Source organism: Taurulus bubalis, assembly GCF_910589615.1.
Source record: "Taurulus bubalis genome assembly, chromosome: 3".
Classification (NCBI taxonomy): domain Eukaryota; kingdom Metazoa; phylum Chordata; class Actinopteri; order Perciformes; family Cottidae; genus Taurulus; species Taurulus bubalis.
In genome coordinates, this window is record NC_136591.1 from 17,085,284 (window position 1) to 17,102,347 (window position 17,064).

Genomic DNA, 17,064 nt, shown 5'->3' on the forward strand with positions numbered 1-17,064 from the left:
TATCATATCAAATGTATATACATATCATATTGTATATATATATATATATATATATATATATATATATATATATATATATATATATATATATATATATATATATCATACCCTATCTGGTGTATGTGAATCTCGTAGTCGGAGGTAAATAAAGTCTGCTTGTTGAGTCTCCTCCTTCCTCTGCCTTAGAGGAGTGTGAGACATGCTGCAGAGTGAGACATGCTGCAGCCTGCAGAGAGACAGACGGGCTGAAGACAACAACCACTGAGGGGGAGGAGAGACGGCAGCAGAGGGAGTCGAGTGTCTGAGGAGGAGAACAGCAGGAACCAGCCACAAACTCACCTGGACTCTCCTGGATTTACCTGGACTCTCCTGGACTCACCTGGACTCCCCTGGACTCAGGTGAGTGTGTCAGCATTCTCCTCCATGTACAGGTTAAACTGGGACGGTTCTACACAGCTGACTGTAAACTGAGTGTTCTCTGCAGAACCAGACTGTCATGGTTCCCTGTAGTTTTAAAGAACACAGAACGGGGTCTGCGTGTGATAAAGGTCCTCTACAGCTTCACCATGGAACCAGGGTCAAAGGGTTCCACTCAGAACCACGGTCTCAATGATGAATGGTCCTGTGTCCAGTAAAAAATGGTTCTATGCAGAAAATGCTTCAAGAGACTCAAACGACAGAAGGAGCAAACAGTCAGAAGACTTCAATCTTTACAACGTGGAACCCACAACCCTCACTAACGATGGTGTTAGCTGTTAGCTTATAACTAGCTGTTAGCTGATGGTTATTTCTTAGCTTGTAGTTAGCTGTTATCTGATGTTAGCTGTGAGCTGATGGCTAGCTGTTATCTGATGGTTAGCTGTGAGCTGATGGCTAGCTGTTAGCTGAAGGTTAGCTTTTAGCTTGTAGTTAGCTGTTAGCTGATGGTTAGCTGCTAAAGTAAACTCCACGATAGCCGTCTTTTCAGAAACGTAGTATTTAATCAGACACCTGAATATTTCTTCAACCAGTTACAGTGGCGGTTGGCGTATTCTTTTTTTTGGTAGGGCAATCTAATCAATTTCAGTAAACATCCCAGTATGATTCAATGCAATTTTTTTTATCAAACCCACATTATTACTTTGCAGTTAAATATTTAACATTTATTCTAACACTTTGACATACTAAGGACATCTTATTAATACAATTCACTATATTAATATATATATATATAATTTATATATATATATTATATATATATATATATATATATATATATATATATATATATATATATATATATATATATATATATATATATTATGTAGCATACAGATAAGTGGTCCTGCACTTGACTGATGATTTCAAATGTATTGATAAATTCCCCAAACCAACGTAAGAGCTGTTACAAAGGCACATAAACGATAATTATGTTAGCTTACTCCTTGTTTACATTAACAGCACACACACACACAGAGCCAACACTTACGCTAATTTCCTTAAAACATACACAGTTATTCCAACTTTAACTAACCGTGTGCCTCTTCGTGGGAGTGCTAATATCGTTACTGTTTCTAATTTGTATACAAAACTGACCATATTTTCAGTAGCTTTCAACATTAAATCCGAGCACAATGCGACTTCCGTTTAAACTCTGACTGTACTACCATAACTATATCTGACTGTGCTACCATAACTATATCTGACTGTGCTACCTTAACTAAATCTGACTGTACTATCTTAACTATATCTGACTCTGACTGTACTACCATAACTATATCTGACTGTACTACCTTAACTATATCTGACTGTACTACCTTAACTATATCTGCCTGTACTACCATAACTATATCTGACTGTACTACCTTAACTATATCTGCCTGTACTACCATAACTATATCTGACTGTATTACCATAACTATATCTGACTGTACTACCATAACTATATCTGACTGTACTACCTTGACTATATCTGACTGTACTACCATAACTATATCTGACTGTACTACCTTGACTATATCTGACTGTACTACCATACAGGCACGTGCACAGACATTTTGGGGGGCAGGTGCTCAAACCAAAAAAATATTTATGAAATTCAAAATTATAATAATAAATAAAAAACACAGTAGGATATTTTCAACTTATATATTTATTTTTGTTAACAAACTAACTCAAATTATCAAATTGAATAAATAAAAGAATAACAGGCAAAAACAGACAAAACAAGGCCATATTGTATAACCAATCAAAACATATTCTAACTTAAAACTTATCAAAACTCTGTTCTGGATAAATTAAAGCAGGGGTGTCAAACTCATTTTTACCCCGGGCCACATCAGCATCATGGTCGCCCTCAAAGGGCCGGTTGTAACTGTACAGTGGCGGGCCGTGGATTTTCTACCAGCTCACATCCCTGTCACATCAGGAAAAACTCCCCAAATAAAGATAGTAAAAACCCTTTCACAGGGAAAAAAGGAAGAAGCCTTCAAGAGAGCAACAGAGGAGGATCCCTCTCCCCGGATGGACAGAAGCAATAGATGTCATGTGACCAGAATGAACAACATAACATAGTTACAGCACATTACATGAATATGACAGGAATTGACTAAACAGCACTATGCTGCATTAAAGATTCCCTTCAAAATAAAAGCACAGGGTTTATTTTTTTGCCCATGCAAAGGCCCGTCAACGACTGAAAACGGCTCCGCGATGACATTAAACATGACAAACGTCAGTAAACAGCTGGACAAGGCTTTGAAATCACGGATTTCGTGAGTTTTTTGTTTGTTTATTTTTTTAGGAAACGTCGGACCAGTTGCGACATAATGTTTTCACCGGCGCTAATGTTCTGGTTAATTTATCACCAAACAACGTCAGGGGATTGCACAAACACGTCATTACCTGTTTGTCTGATGCTGCGGGTCAGAGGAGAAGTAGACTGCACCCGTTTGGCGCTCAGCACTGCATGAGCACTACGTGGAGGAGGAGGAGGAGGAGGAGGAGGAGGAGGGAGGGGCGCAGCGGGGGCTCGTGAGCGCCGCGGAGCATGTCGGGGCGAAATTCTCACAAGAACTCAAATAAATGCCCCGTCAGATATAAAAACACATTTGGGGGGAATTGATGACAGAGAGAGTAATTTTTATTCTTAAATCCTGATGACTGAAGAAAAAATTGGGCTCCAGCAGAAGGGGCACTTTTCTCATCCAGGGCAAAAGGGCAGGTGCTTGAGCACCACTAGGGGTCTATCTGTGCACGTGTCTGCTCCCTTAACTATATCTGCCTGTACTACCTTAACTATATATGACTGTACTATCTTTACTATATCTGATTGTACTACCTTAACTATATATGACTGCACTATCTTCACTATATCTGACTGTAGTGTTTTACCTATTCGTTTTACATCATGTGTAGTATGTTTTATGTTTTGTCTTCTCTGTGGACTGTAGCCGCTAAGGCGTCAGCTGATGGGGATCCAGTTGATAATAATAATAATAATAATAATAATAATAATAATAATAATAATAATAATAATAAAAATAATAATAATAATAATAATAATAAACAGGGTGAGACGTCATTCTCTGATCAGGTGACTTTACTCCTCTACATCTTTAGATGATAGTTATTGATCAGATATTAATGATCTGGGTGGTTATTACTCCTCTACATCTTTAGATGATAGTTATTGATCAGAACCTTTCATGTGCAATAGTTTCCCCCAATGAATAACTAGGTCTGTTGAGTTTCAGTCACACTGAGGAGCTGTCTCGTCATGTAGCAGTTAATGCTGAGGAATGTGGTCACACCCTGATGACACACACACACACACACACGCACAGACACGCACACAGACACAGACACAGACACACACAGAGACACACAAAAACGCATGCACACACACACACACACACACACACAGACACACACAAACACACACGCACAGACACACACACACACACACAGACACACACACGCGCACACACACACACGCACAGACACGCACACGCACAGACACACACAGGCTGCAGGTGTTGAAACTTCAAAGTAATTATGAATCAAGATTTAAAATAATCACAAACTTACCTGAAAGAATTAAAACAACTTGCAAAGTTTTCATTGATTGAAATTAATTGAGTTCATTATTCATTGCAGCTGTGAGAAAAAAACATTGATCAAAACATTGTGTTTATTTATTAACAATCTGTTCTTCAAAGACTTAATCAAACTTCATCTTTAACAGAAAACATTAAAATAAATGCCGAACAATCACCTGATTATTATAACTTTCATCAACTGTCACATTCCATTGTCTTGAATGAATCCAATTTATTTATTTCAATTTTATTGTAAACTTTTATTTGTTAATTTATTTCTCTCTTCATCTCCATATTTCCATATAATATATTGCTGTATTTATTAATTTACAATTATGAATGAATGAATGAATTTGTTAAGTTATTCACACATTTATTTATTTTCCTTTTTAATGCTATCTACTTATTCATGTTTTATTCCTTCATTAATAGCTGAGCCCGTCCCTGCCATGTAAGTGCCGTGAGTTCTCACCTGGGCGGTTCGGTTCCTTTGTGTGACGAAGAGGAAGAGGAGGAGGTCATGTGACCGTCCTCAGGTGAACCACTTGAGCAGGAAGAGAAGCTGTCAGTTCAGTGGCAGGTTGAGAGTGTGTGTGTGTGTGTGTGTGTGTGTGTGTGTGGGGTGTGGGGCGGGGGGTTCTTACGGTGCGTTCAGGTGACCCCCCACCATGTCTGACCGAGCTACTTCCTGTTGTCTCCTTCAGCTCTCACCGTCACTCGGCTGTTGCCACGTTGCCGCGACGATGTTCCAGCGCAGTAGGAAGAAGCGCCGGCCGAAGATCTCGCCGCCTCAGGACTTTCAGCATCGCGTCCACACGTCATTCGACGCCGCCAGTGGACGCTACGTAGGTCTGCCGCCGCAGTGGCAGAGCGTCATCGACACGCTAAGGAGGCCACGCCCCCTAGTGGATCCCTCCAGGATCACCGAGGTCCAACTCAGGAAGGTGAGACGATAATAACACCATGATTATTAATACACCTGGACACAGTGACATCACACCTACAGGTCCACAACACCTGGACACAGTGACATCACACCTACAGGTCAACAATACATGGACACAGTGACATCACACCTACAGGTCAACAACACCTGGACACAGTGATAGTTAGCAAGGTAACATTAGCATGACGGAGTGACGTCATTATGAAGAAGCAACGTTAGCATGAAGAAGTAACGTTAGCATGAATAAATAATGTTAGCATAAAGAAGTAACATTAGCATAAAAAGAATGAATCGCAGAATTCTCACAATTATGTCAGCTGATGAGTGCCAATAAGTGTCAGTAAATATCAGTTAATATAGTGAATCATGTATTATATATTATATATTATGAGGTCATCATGGTCGTCTCTAAGACGCAGTAAACGTAATAAAAACAGAGGTTTACTTATCTTATCTTTAGCTCTTGTGAATGGAACATGACAGTATTAGTGTTGTCGTTTTATCTCTTGGTTCCTGAACTCAGCAGGAAACCAGATTAAGAGAAGAAGAAGTCATTAAAGGTCATTAGCAGTCATTAAAGGTCATTAGCAGATTAGCAGTACTGAACTTCTCGAGCTGCATTCTTCTTTCACGCGGCTACTGCAGCTTTTATTTTGTCAGGGAGAGGACAGCTTTCTCCTTATTGGACTGCATCGTGTGACCTCACCAGAGGTCAACGAGGCAGCTTTGATCTTTTAGGTCAGGCGCGCCCACACTTTTTTGGCTCGTGAGCTACTTTTAAAATGACCAAGTCAAAAAGATCTACCTACATTAATAATGCTAAATATCTAATATATATATATATATATATATATATATATATATATATATATATATATATATATATATATATATAGCATTATTAATGTATAAATATATATGTATATATATACCGAGTATACTTTATATTTACAATATTGGTGTACCTTGCATAACTGCATGAACCCTTATGACACAATACAATTTTATACATTTTTGGTCAATACATTTTACTTTGATGACTTGATTTTCCGGTTGAAAGTGTAGGAGCCAAATGGGATCAAATGTTGTTCCTAAATATGTACACTGGGTGACACTGTTCTGTGTTCCTGGGATTATCTATAAATGCAATTAGAACACAATTGACGGCAGGTGTTGGACCCCGGAAAGGGTTAAAGGCAAAGGGTTTTGACCGCTTCTACGGTACTGTTGGGCTTAGAGCAACAAAGTGTTATTAGTCGGCATTCAGGGGCCAAATGAATATTCAGCCACGGCATAAAAGAATAAACACGACTGATTCATTACAACGTGTCCGTGGATTACTAAATCAAGTCAAAGGAACGCAAAGTGATCAAGGCACAGCAGGAGCGCATCAGCCAGATCTATCCAGAGGGAAAAGCACCTCAGTAGCCCAGGTAAGGGACCGGGCTCCTTTAATAGAAAGCATTAACTGAGCTGATCATATCAACCACGGTTTTGTCTTTCCCTTGCAGCTCTAAATTAAGCTCATTCAACAGATCGGTTAAAAATGCCAAGTCTAGCAGCCACTGATCGTCATTTAGTTGGTTTTATTCTTCACGTTTAACAACATGTAGAAACTCCTTTATCTCGGGACAGAGCTCTACTAAGCCATCTCACATCAGTGTGGAGCAAGAAGTCAGAGTGGCCGCAGTCCTTCTCCAGATGCGCACAAAATTGCCGTCTTTGAAGAGCTGTCGCTCGAATAGGCGATCTTCGTTGCCACATCCATGATCTCTTTCCTGTTTAGCATTGTAGCGTATAATGCTTGTTGGCGTATTATGCAGTGGTAATTGTAATGGAAATTAATTAACCTCCTCAATCTCCTTTTAGAGAAAACAAATGCGATGTGAAACACTTAAATGTCTTTAAGCATTTATTAAACAGAAACTTGGAATACTTCAATTGAATGGGCAGAGCTCGTCCCCACAGATGGTTTGGAGGTCTGACCCAGAAAAATAGTTAAACGTGAGTTTTAGACATCAACAATTATTATTGAAATGTTTGCCCTTTCCCCCCCTCTGCTGCTGCTCCTCGCAGTGTCCTCCTTCCCTCCAGACAAGCCTTGATGCCTGTCTGGAGGATGCTGTTTAGCTGCGGCCCTGAGAGACAAGAGTGAGGAGCACAGAAAGAAAACGAAAAGAACAAAGACAATACCGACATTCACTTGTTGTTGCTTCACACGGATGGCGCTGATTAGGCTGGGTCAAGATGAACTGAACTCTGCTTTCAGAGTTCAGCTATACATTTAAGAATAAAGCGCTTAAGATACATTTCCACCACAGTAATTAAGGAAGTCGGGGAAAACATCGTCCTCTCTGCACTTGACAATAAATCCATTCAAGCGGCCGACCATTGCGGGCGCACCGTCCGTGGTGATTGACATTAATCTTCACACCGGAAGCTGGGTTTTGTCGGTAAAGTTATTTTTTTTAATGGCATGCGATCTACCCGCACTCGGCGTATTGGGCACCCCTGTTTTAGGTGTCTGAGGAAGAGAATGAACTCTTTGTTTCCACCTGCTGCTGAAAACATGACATCACAGCTCTTATTTTGAAAGGAGAGGGAAGGGTCCAAAGATATTATAATATTTGTATGTTTATGGGATTTATATATTTAATATATTCATATATTTGTATATCCATATCTTATTATATTTGTGCCACTTTATATTTGTGTATGTGTGTGTGTGTGTGTGTGTGTGTATATGTATATATATATATATATATATATATATATATATATATATATATATATATATATATATATATATATATATATATATATATATATATATATACACACACACACACACACTGTATATTCTCATTTCAATATCACCAAACAGAACCGATTAGTTTGTGTTTTTTCATGGAGTTTCTGCTGTAAAGAAATATAATTAACTTGTATTTCTATGGCCGTATGAATACATAAATACATATCTTCATCATGTCCGTCTGTCTGCAGACCATCGTGCGGGGCAGCTTCCTCGGCCATGAGGACTACATCTCCCAGGTGATCTCTGCGATGAGCCACCTGTCCGTCACCGGCTCCAACTCTCTGCGCCGCAGCAGCCCGTCGGCGCGGAAACGGGCCCGGTCGCTGGGCCGACTAGGAGAACTGGGAGAACTGGTGGACGAGGAGTCGTACCAGTATGAGCAGCTGGAATGGAAGATGGGTGGTGGGTCCACCTACTGGCAGGACCGGATCCGGCAGGTGCGCAGCGAGAAAGCCGAACTGAATGGGGCCCTGCAGAGAGCCAAGTCCACCTGCGAGGTGGGGGCTCGGCCCGAGACCCAGAGGACCAGTGCGGGGGGGTCCACAGGTGTGACCCCCCAGATGACCGGTGCGGGGGGGTCCACAGGTGTGACCCCCCAGAGGACCGGTGTGGGGGGGTCAACAGGTGTGACCCCCCAGAGGACCGGCGCAGGGGGGTCCACAGATGCACAGTACGCCCGGAGTGAGGGGGCGGGGCTAAGACAGAGACCAGCTTCCTGTTGCAACCGCCTGCAGACGGTAGAGACCAGCAGACTTCACCTGAGACCTAGACCAGCAGTCAGTCCCCTGCCGGACCTGCTGTCCTCCTCCAGAGAAACTCCCAGAAGGCCTCACTCCTCCTACGACCTCAAGGTGATGTGTCCTTGAGAAAAGACTAAACCCCAAATTGCTCCCTGTTGCTGTGTCTGCGGTGTATAAAGCAAAAATGTAAGTCGCTTTGGATAAAAGCGTCAGCTAAATGTATTGTAATGCTAATGCAACACTTAAAGAGTCAAATTTAACAAGTCAGTGAACATATGGTCCCTATCTAAAGTTACACTGAACATAGTGTTAACATTTCAGAGTGAATTCAACTCTGGTAAGAGTTCTTATTTTACACTACACTGAGAAGTGTTACATTTGACACCAGGATGTAAATAACACTTGTAGTATTGTATTTTGACACTAGGACTAATTAATACTCTTCAATAGTGTTAGACCTACTTGACACAGTGTTGTTCTAACTGGCTCTTGTCATTGTTAAAAAATATTTACTCTTGTATTTACTCCCTATTAGTGTACTTTTTATTCAACACTTACTTACTTATTTTCAAATGACTCCTTTTTAACTCTTCAACAGAATAACTTTTACACATCAACTTGTAACAATTCGCCCTCAGCCTTAAATCGAGGGAGAAAAGCACAACGCAAAATTAAAAGGTCATGAGCGGATCTGTTGCCAATACCTGTAAATCGGACTGTGTAACAAATGAAAACAAAAGCACACGACAACAAACAGTCGGTTGTGAGTCTGGGTGTTATTACCAAACCAAATTCAATGCGACAAGGCAAGACATATAACACAAACAATTAACCCCTCCCCCAAAACACAACTTAATCCCCAGCTCCCAACAGCCCAGAAGTCACTTAGCGTCCCGGAGGGCGCGTCCATAGACGAAAGAAAATCCCCCACCCACAGTGGGCATGCACAGCTCCGCGTCGGGCGGAGACGTGACGCGAGAGAGTCGCCGCGACCACCTGCCCCGCGCTACCTTACGCAGTCCTTCCAGCAGCTGGGCCCAGTGCTTCAGCTTTCAGCGCAGTTCTCTGATGGTAAATCCACCCCCGCTGGGTTCGGAACATCCCGCAGGGCAGCCGTATTCCTGTCCTGCATCATCCGATTGCTGTCTGCCCGACCGAAATCTGATCAGAAAACAAAAACCCGTGTCCTTGTTCAGGCCATCGATAACATTCCCGTTACAGCAATTAAGTATAAAAGAAAATAAACAACCAAGTTTCTTCTTTTAGTAGTGCTGTACCTGAGGCAGACCTATGCGATCTTTATAAACTTACCTATTTGGCATTTGGATGCTCCCTCTGCCTTCTTCTGGAAGGGCTGACGTATCCTCAGGGCCGCAGCCTGAGAGGTGCAGCACTGCAGCTATAAACACACGAGAGAGGACTGAATGTCAGCAGACAGCTATATAACGCTCACGTTACTTTAAAAAAATGATAATTCAGTTAACTGGACAAAAAAAGAAACAATTGTATGCAATAACAGATTCATATTAAACTAATTAGCTTTAAAGTTAATCCCATGCAGTGCCCATGCAGTCATGCAGTCAAAGGAGCATTTCCAGTATTTGCTATTTTACTGTCCTCTATGTACATTAAAACAATACAACACTATAAATCCTCCACATTGAGCTCTCTTGCCCACATTGTTGAGTTTGATGTTAGCTTGCTAGCCTTATTTTGCCTTAACTGTGCAGCACATTTAAGCTAACCTTCAACTCGGTCACGTTAGCCCTTTGCTATTCAGTATTTGAAGACAAAACAACTGCAGTGTATGTTTTACAACAATATAAAGGTATTCTAATTATTCTCTTCTGCTTAAATGCCCAAATTTGGTTTCATAAGTGATTTAGAGAAACTTACCACAGTCTTTCGAGAAGTTCAAGATGGTGAGGAGGAGGTGGTGGGCGGAGCCTCACAGAGTACAGAGTACTTTCCAATAAATTGGTAGTAATTACTCTTGACATTGTTGAAATAACTCTGGAAGACTTAATATATTTTGACAATGCATATTTAACACTGGCGAATTTACTGTGTATGATATCATATTAATGTATTAGATTAATATGATATCATATTCATTCATTATATTAATATGAAATAATAATAATATAATGTAAATAAAATATTATTACAATATGAAATAATATTTTATTATAATATTAATACCACATACAATACTATTATATTAATATCCCTCTGAATGGTGAATATCAAGCTACAAACGGCTGGAAACTGCTAGCCTAGAGCCAGGAATACTATAATAATACTATAGTAATACGATAATAACACTATACTACTATAGTATTACAATAATACGATGGTATTACTATAATTATATTATCGTAATACTATAATAACACTATATTAATACTATAATAACACTATAATACTGCCCCCCTCCAGCGCCCTGCCCCCTCCCTCTCCCTGTTGCCCCCCCCCAACAGCACCAGCAGTCCCATCATCACAGGACGACCTCCACGCTCGCTCCGCCCCTCCTCCAGCTTCAGCTCCCAGCCCCGCCCCTTGAGCCAGCCCCGCCCCTCCCTCTCCCGCCAGCAGACCACACCTGATGTAGGTGAGAAGGTGACCCACGAGCAGTTCAAGGCCACACTGCAGACGGTGGTGGACCCTGGAGACCCGAGGAAGACTCTGGAGAACTTCGTGAAGATTGGGGAGGGGTCCACAGGTGTGGTCTGTATCGCCAGAGAGAGAAGCAGCGGCCGACAGGTGGCCGTGAAGATGATGGACCTGAGGAGGCAGCAGAGGAGGGAGCTGCTCTTCAACGAGGTGCAGCAAATATATCAATATAATATGAAATTATATATTTATCATCAGATCACCTGTAGCATGACATCATCAGCATGACATCATCAGAATAGAATAATCCCTTATTAGTCCCACAGTGGGGAAATGTATTCTCTGCATTTGACCCATCCTTAGTATTTCAAGGAGCAGTGGGCTGCGCCTAGTGAAGCAATTTAGGGTTCAGTGTCTCGATCAGGCACACTTCGACATGCAAACTATGGAGAGACTGGGGATCAAACCGGCTACCTTGTGGTTACAGGACGACCACTCGTCCCCATGAGCTACAGCCACCCATCAGCAGCTCACCTGTAGCATGACGTCACCAGCATGACATCACTGTGCGTGTCCCCAGGTGGTGATCATGAGGGACTACCGGCACCACAACGTGGTGAAGATGTTCTCCAGCGCTCTGGTGGAGGACGAGCTCTGGGTCATCATGGAGTACCTGCAGGGCGGCGCCCTCACACACATCCTCAGTGAGACCAGGTGAGTACAATTGCACGGAGTGTGTACTGAAGCACACGTTGTGTACTGAAGTACACAGTGTGGACACTGAAGTACACGTGTACTCTGCTTCAGGCTGGACGAGGAGCAGACGGCGACAGTGTGCGACGGCGTCCTGCAGGCACTTAAGTACCTTCACTCTCAGGGGGTCGTTCACCGGGACGTCAAAAGCGACTCAATCCTGCTGAGTTTGGACGGGAGGGTAACACGTGTACTTATATACACATTATACACATGTATATACACATTTATACGCATACATACTGTATATACACGTATATACACATATATACACTTAGAGACTTATAGACTTAAATATACACATGTATACACATGTATACACTTACACGTGTGTGTGTGTGTGTGTGTGTGTGTGTGTGTGTGTGTGTGTGTGTGTGTGTGTGTGTGTGTGTGTGCGGACAAGACAAACTACTGAGTTTACCTGAACTCATCACCAGTCAACCTGGGCCCCGTTCCTCGTACCTGGCTTTCTGAGTTAGCCAGATAATTTTCAGGATAAGATGACGCAGGCCCTATTCCTCATACATGTTATTAGTTTTTGTCTGATGGAGCAATCTGGTTTACTTGAAAGTGATTTCAATTTTCTTTATTCTATTATTTGAAAAAGCACAGACGGAGGAGTCACGCAAAGTTACAAAGTTATTTCAATAAAAATTTAGCATGGACCACCACATCTTTGCAAACAATAACTAATATTTGGCAAACAAATTGCCTATTGTGGCTGCAATTAACCTGTTTTGCACTGAATATAAGATAATAACAATAACGTTCAACTTGTGTCAAACAAAACAAAATGAGTGCAGATATCGGTAAAATGCAGAGAATAATTTCCCCACACATTAATAAAGGATTATGAAATTAAAAGAATTTTCGCCCTCGCACCCCACCTGTAATACATCTGCGCCCCACTAGACGGTCGCGCCCCACAGTTTGAGAACCACTGACTTGGTTAAACCACGTACGAGGAACGGGGCACATCAAATACATTCTTCAGTCATTTATATGTGCTAGCATGTAGCTTAGCATAAGATCACAGATGTTCATTGAGTCCAGAACCGGACTCAATAATGTGATTAACAGCAAGGACCACAAGTAAAACAAACCTCTGATACTTCCTCCTCATCGTCATCTTCCTCTTCCTCCTCATCTTCCTCTTCTGCAGATAAAACTATCAGACTTTGGTTTTTGCGCTCAGATCAGTAAAGATGTCCCGAAGAGGAAGTCCCTGGTGGGGACTCCGTACTGGATGGCTCCTGAAGTGATCTCCAAAACCCCCTACGGGACCGAGGTACTGGTCCATTGTGTGTGTGTGTGTGTGTGTGTGTGTGTGTGTGTGTGTGTGTGTGTGTGTGTGTGTGTGCGCGCAGGTGAGCTCTGACAGCTTCCTGTCTCCCTCAGGTGGACATCTGGTCTCTGGGCATCATGGTGGTGGAGATGGTGGACGGAGAGCCGCCGTACTTCAGGGACACGCCCATCACCGCCATGAGGAGGGTGAGGGACGAAGAGGCACCGAGTGTGAAGGACCTGCAGCGGGTAGAGACACACACACATACACAGACAGACAGACACACACACACACACACACACACACGTCTTTATGACAAAGGGAGGACCAAAGGGTCTTTAGTAGAAGTGTACTCGCTGATGGAACTATAATCATTCACTGTTTGTGGTAAGTTAATACTACTTGGTAAGTTAATAATACTTGTAAGCGTAATCAGACCACTTGTCAGGTGGCTGAGGGGCCGTACTTACTGACCTCACTTCCTGTCTCAGGTGTCTCCGGTGTTGAGGGACTTCCTGGGCTGCATGCTGACTCGTGACACGCAGCAGCGCTCCGCCGCCGCCGAGCTGCTGGAGCACCCGTTCCTGCTGCAGGCTGGATCAGCACGCTGCCTGGTGCCCCTGGTGGAGCAGCACCGCAAACACATGTCCCTCTGCTGAACACCTGAGGGACTTATCTGAGACACCTGAGGACAACTGTGGGACTCACCAGAGACACATGTGGGACTCACCTTGGACACCTGAGACACCTGTGGGACTCACATGAGACGCATAAGTACAGATATAAATAAACAAATTATGTTTTCTGTCCACACATCCAAAGGCGGGACGTTTACTGTGAAGCAGCGCTCAACTGCATAGCAGCGTTTACCTGGATAGCAGCGCTCACCTGGATAGCAGAGCTCACCTGGATGGCATGCTACGCTACATCATCTTATCGCTCTCGTCACACCTTGTTTACCTGTTGGGGGATAGGTTCCTGGCCTTTGAACCTTTAAACGTTACTTCTGTTTGCATGTTGTTGTCCTGAAACCGATCATTTTCCAGAATGCTCCTGTGATGACTGTTGAATGTTACATGTTTTTGTGTTGTTTGTTCCTTTGAGACACAGTTGGTCTCTGAAGATCAAAGGTCATTTATTAAAGTGTAAAATATAAACAAGAGAAATAACAGAACAACACAGTTTTATTAACGTCTGTATTTTATTAAAAATAAAGTTTACAGGTGATTATAAAACTCTTAAAGTTTAATTAATGTTCACAGCTTCATTATTAACAAACAAAACATAGCATCATGAATTTAATGTAAAAATATAAAAACATTGAAAACTAGTTTATAGTTTAAACTATAAACTTTCTGGAAGGTTTCCTGCTTACTTTAGATCTTTGATACATATTTATACATCTCTCTCTATATATTAGGGCTGGGCACAGTAACGCGTAATAAATGCGTTAACGCAGCAATCCATTAACGCGTTAATTATTTTTATCATGGCGTTAACTGCATTTTTTTTTTTTTTTATCCATTGGGAGTGGCTTTACGGTACACAGCAATAGGCTCGTTCGAGATGAGCCAGTTCTGCGCAGAATCGATCGGCGGCGATCGGTGCGCAATGCATGCAAGGTTAGATTTGTGTCCGACTTGCTCCCAACTTGCTCTGACGTCATGCACACGTGGTCAACGATACTCTCACGAGATCAAGTCGCCGTCGATTTCAGAGTCAGCCGCCGCAGTTGCTTTCCAACGGCTGCGTGGCCCAGTGCATGATGGGAAACGCCTGGCTGTCGCCACATCAGAGAGCTGATTGGCTCTTAGAACTGACAGCAAACACCACGTGTTGTAGAAAATCCTTATTTTATGTGTAGTTGGAATACTTAACGCTGGATTATTGACTATTTGTCTCATGTTTGATCTAAACACATTTCTTGTGTGGTTGTTAATACAAAATCGTATTTATACAACACACATCAAAACTACTGGTAATATATTTCACAGGCAGAAATAAAAAGACCAAAGGATGCAGCTACACACACATTTCTACATAAATATGTATTTACAAACACATATGAATAAATCCAAACGTAATCTGTAAACTACAAGTAGACAAAAGTTCGGAACTAACAGGAAGTCATTTTTTCTGTGACTTCCTGTGTATACTTTGAAGGCAGCTGAAAACTGTCCGACTTGATCGCAGTTTATTGACCACGCCTCCTGCTGCGGCCGCTGCTCTCGTCTGGATTCCAGGCGAGGCGCAGCTCTAACGAACGAGCCTATTGATGCAGCGCATTGACGGCGTCTGGAGAAAACACAAGTTGTATGACTACACAAGTGACTGTTGCTCTCACTGAGACGACTGGATCTCAGAGTCACAGTTTGTAGCGTATCCCTCCGACAGATGGTCTTTAAAGACCGTAGCTTTAGCCGTTAAACGGAGCACTATGCTACTTCCGTTTCAATCCCGTTTCTCGCCTTCAAAATAAAAGCACCTTATCTCAAAACAGATACCTTATCTCAAAACAGGAAACCAGATACATTTTGCTTACGGCAGACAAAAAACATGCAAACACATGATTGACTAAATTGATTGATAACCCGTTTCTAACTTTAGAACATATTGAGTTACTCGCACAGTTCATTATATTGATGAACTGTGGGTGCTCATTCACATGTTTTGACTGTTTCTGATTTATTTTTTTACATTACTGTTTGAACATGGACAAAAGAAGGAGTGGCTTGTCACTCACAGGGACCCTTACTACTGAACAGACTGTTTATGTTGTTCCCTGATAAAAGACAAATGTTTCTTCTGGTACCTGGTGCGGAGCTTGGTGTTGGGGACCCGGAGGAGCGAGCGATTTGTAGACCTTAGGGTGTGGGTGGAGGTTTGGGGAGTAATGAGTTCTTGTAGGTAGGGAGGTGCATGTCCATTTATGCATTGATGGGTGAATAGGACTTTGTAGTCAATCCGGAATGAGACAGGGAGCCAGTGTAGTGAGTGCAGAATGGGTGTTATGTGGTCATATTTCCGGACTCTCTTCAGGATCCTGGCAGCGCAGTTTTGGATGTATTGTAGTTTCTGGATGTCCTTGCCTGTGATCCCAGTAAACAGTGAATTACAGTAGTCCAGTCTTGAGGAGATAAAGGCGTGGACGAGCTTCCCTGCATCTGACAGGGTTAAAGTGGGGCGGCGTTTGGAGATGTTTTTGAGATGGTTAAAGGAGGTTTTGCACAGGTATTTGATAGTAAAGGCCAGGGCCCTATTTCTCGTACCTGGCTTACTGAGTTAGCGGGCTAATTTTCAGGATAAGATGACGCAGGTCAGGCTTTTCGGTTCTTCGAAGCAAGCTTAGATGAATCACCATAGAAACACAGCCAAAAATGTAAACCTGTTCCCGGGCAGGCTTACTGAAATTCACTGAATAAGCTGGCCACTCCCACCGGACAAAAAAGGCAGCTCACTTCGTCATTGATGAAGGAGCGATATTAGTTATATTAGTTTTATAGGGAGAGTTATTCCAGATCGCCAAGATCCGTTCTCACATCAGGATGAGCTTCTCGAGCCGCGGACATTGAACACCCCACGCCCATTGCTCACAGACACAGACTCTCACCCGCTGCATGCCGCGCTGTTCTTCAGTTTATTTAGCGCTTTAGAAACTTTTGGATATGTTGAAAGCACTCATAATTATATGACAGTGTTATTAGTACACCATACATATCATCATTGTAGAACATGATTAAAGTGGACTCGTGATAAGAAGAATACAGAGAATCATACACCATTTCTTTTCACTGCTTCAATTGATTGAATTTCTGATTATGAATAATACATAC

The 17,064-nt window shown here is 42.3% G+C and overlaps 1 protein-coding gene across 4 annotated transcripts; it reads left to right on the forward strand.

Annotated features, from left to right (window-relative positions):
* The first annotated feature begins 298 nt into the window (after nucleotides 1-298).
* LOC306733727 (serine/threonine-protein kinase PAK 6-like) lies at nucleotides 299-14,420 on the forward strand. Of its 4 annotated transcripts, XM_079215013.1 has the most exons (10): nucleotides 319-399; nucleotides 4,512-4,615; nucleotides 4,784-5,023; nucleotides 8,029-8,691; nucleotides 11,020-11,403; nucleotides 11,774-11,907; nucleotides 12,001-12,127; nucleotides 13,109-13,234; nucleotides 13,345-13,479; nucleotides 13,723-14,420. In XM_079215013.1, the coding sequence occupies exons 3-10, from the start codon at nucleotides 4,823-4,825 to the stop codon at nucleotides 13,888-13,890; spliced, it is 1,938 nt and encodes a 645-aa protein (XP_079071139.1). In that variant the 5' UTR covers nucleotides 319-399; nucleotides 4,512-4,615; nucleotides 4,784-4,822; the 3' UTR covers nucleotides 13,891-14,420. The 4 variants fall into 4 exon arrangements, with proteins under 4 accessions (XP_079071140.1, XP_079071139.1, XP_079071138.1 ...); XM_079215014.1 differs by lacking the exon at nucleotides 4,512-4,615 and having other exon boundaries at nucleotides 299-399; XM_079215012.1 differs by lacking the exons at nucleotides 319-399; nucleotides 4,512-4,615 and having other exon boundaries at nucleotides 4,712-5,023.
* The last annotated feature ends 2,644 nt before the right edge of the window (nucleotides 14,421-17,064 follow it).

Coding starts and splice junctions, on each gene's coding strand:
- LOC306733727 (XM_079215012.1), top strand. CDS start 4,748: ATGTCTGACCGAGCTACTTCCTGTTGTCTCCTTCAGCTCTCACCGTCA. Junction 5,024..8,028: donor CCGAGGTCCAACTCAGGAAG/GTGAGACGATAA, acceptor GTCTGTCTGCAG/ACCATCGTGCGGGGCAGCTT. Junction 8,692..11,019: donor ACTCCTCCTACGACCTCAAG/GTGATGTGTCCT, acceptor GCCCCCCTCCAG/CGCCCTGCCCCCTCCCTCTC.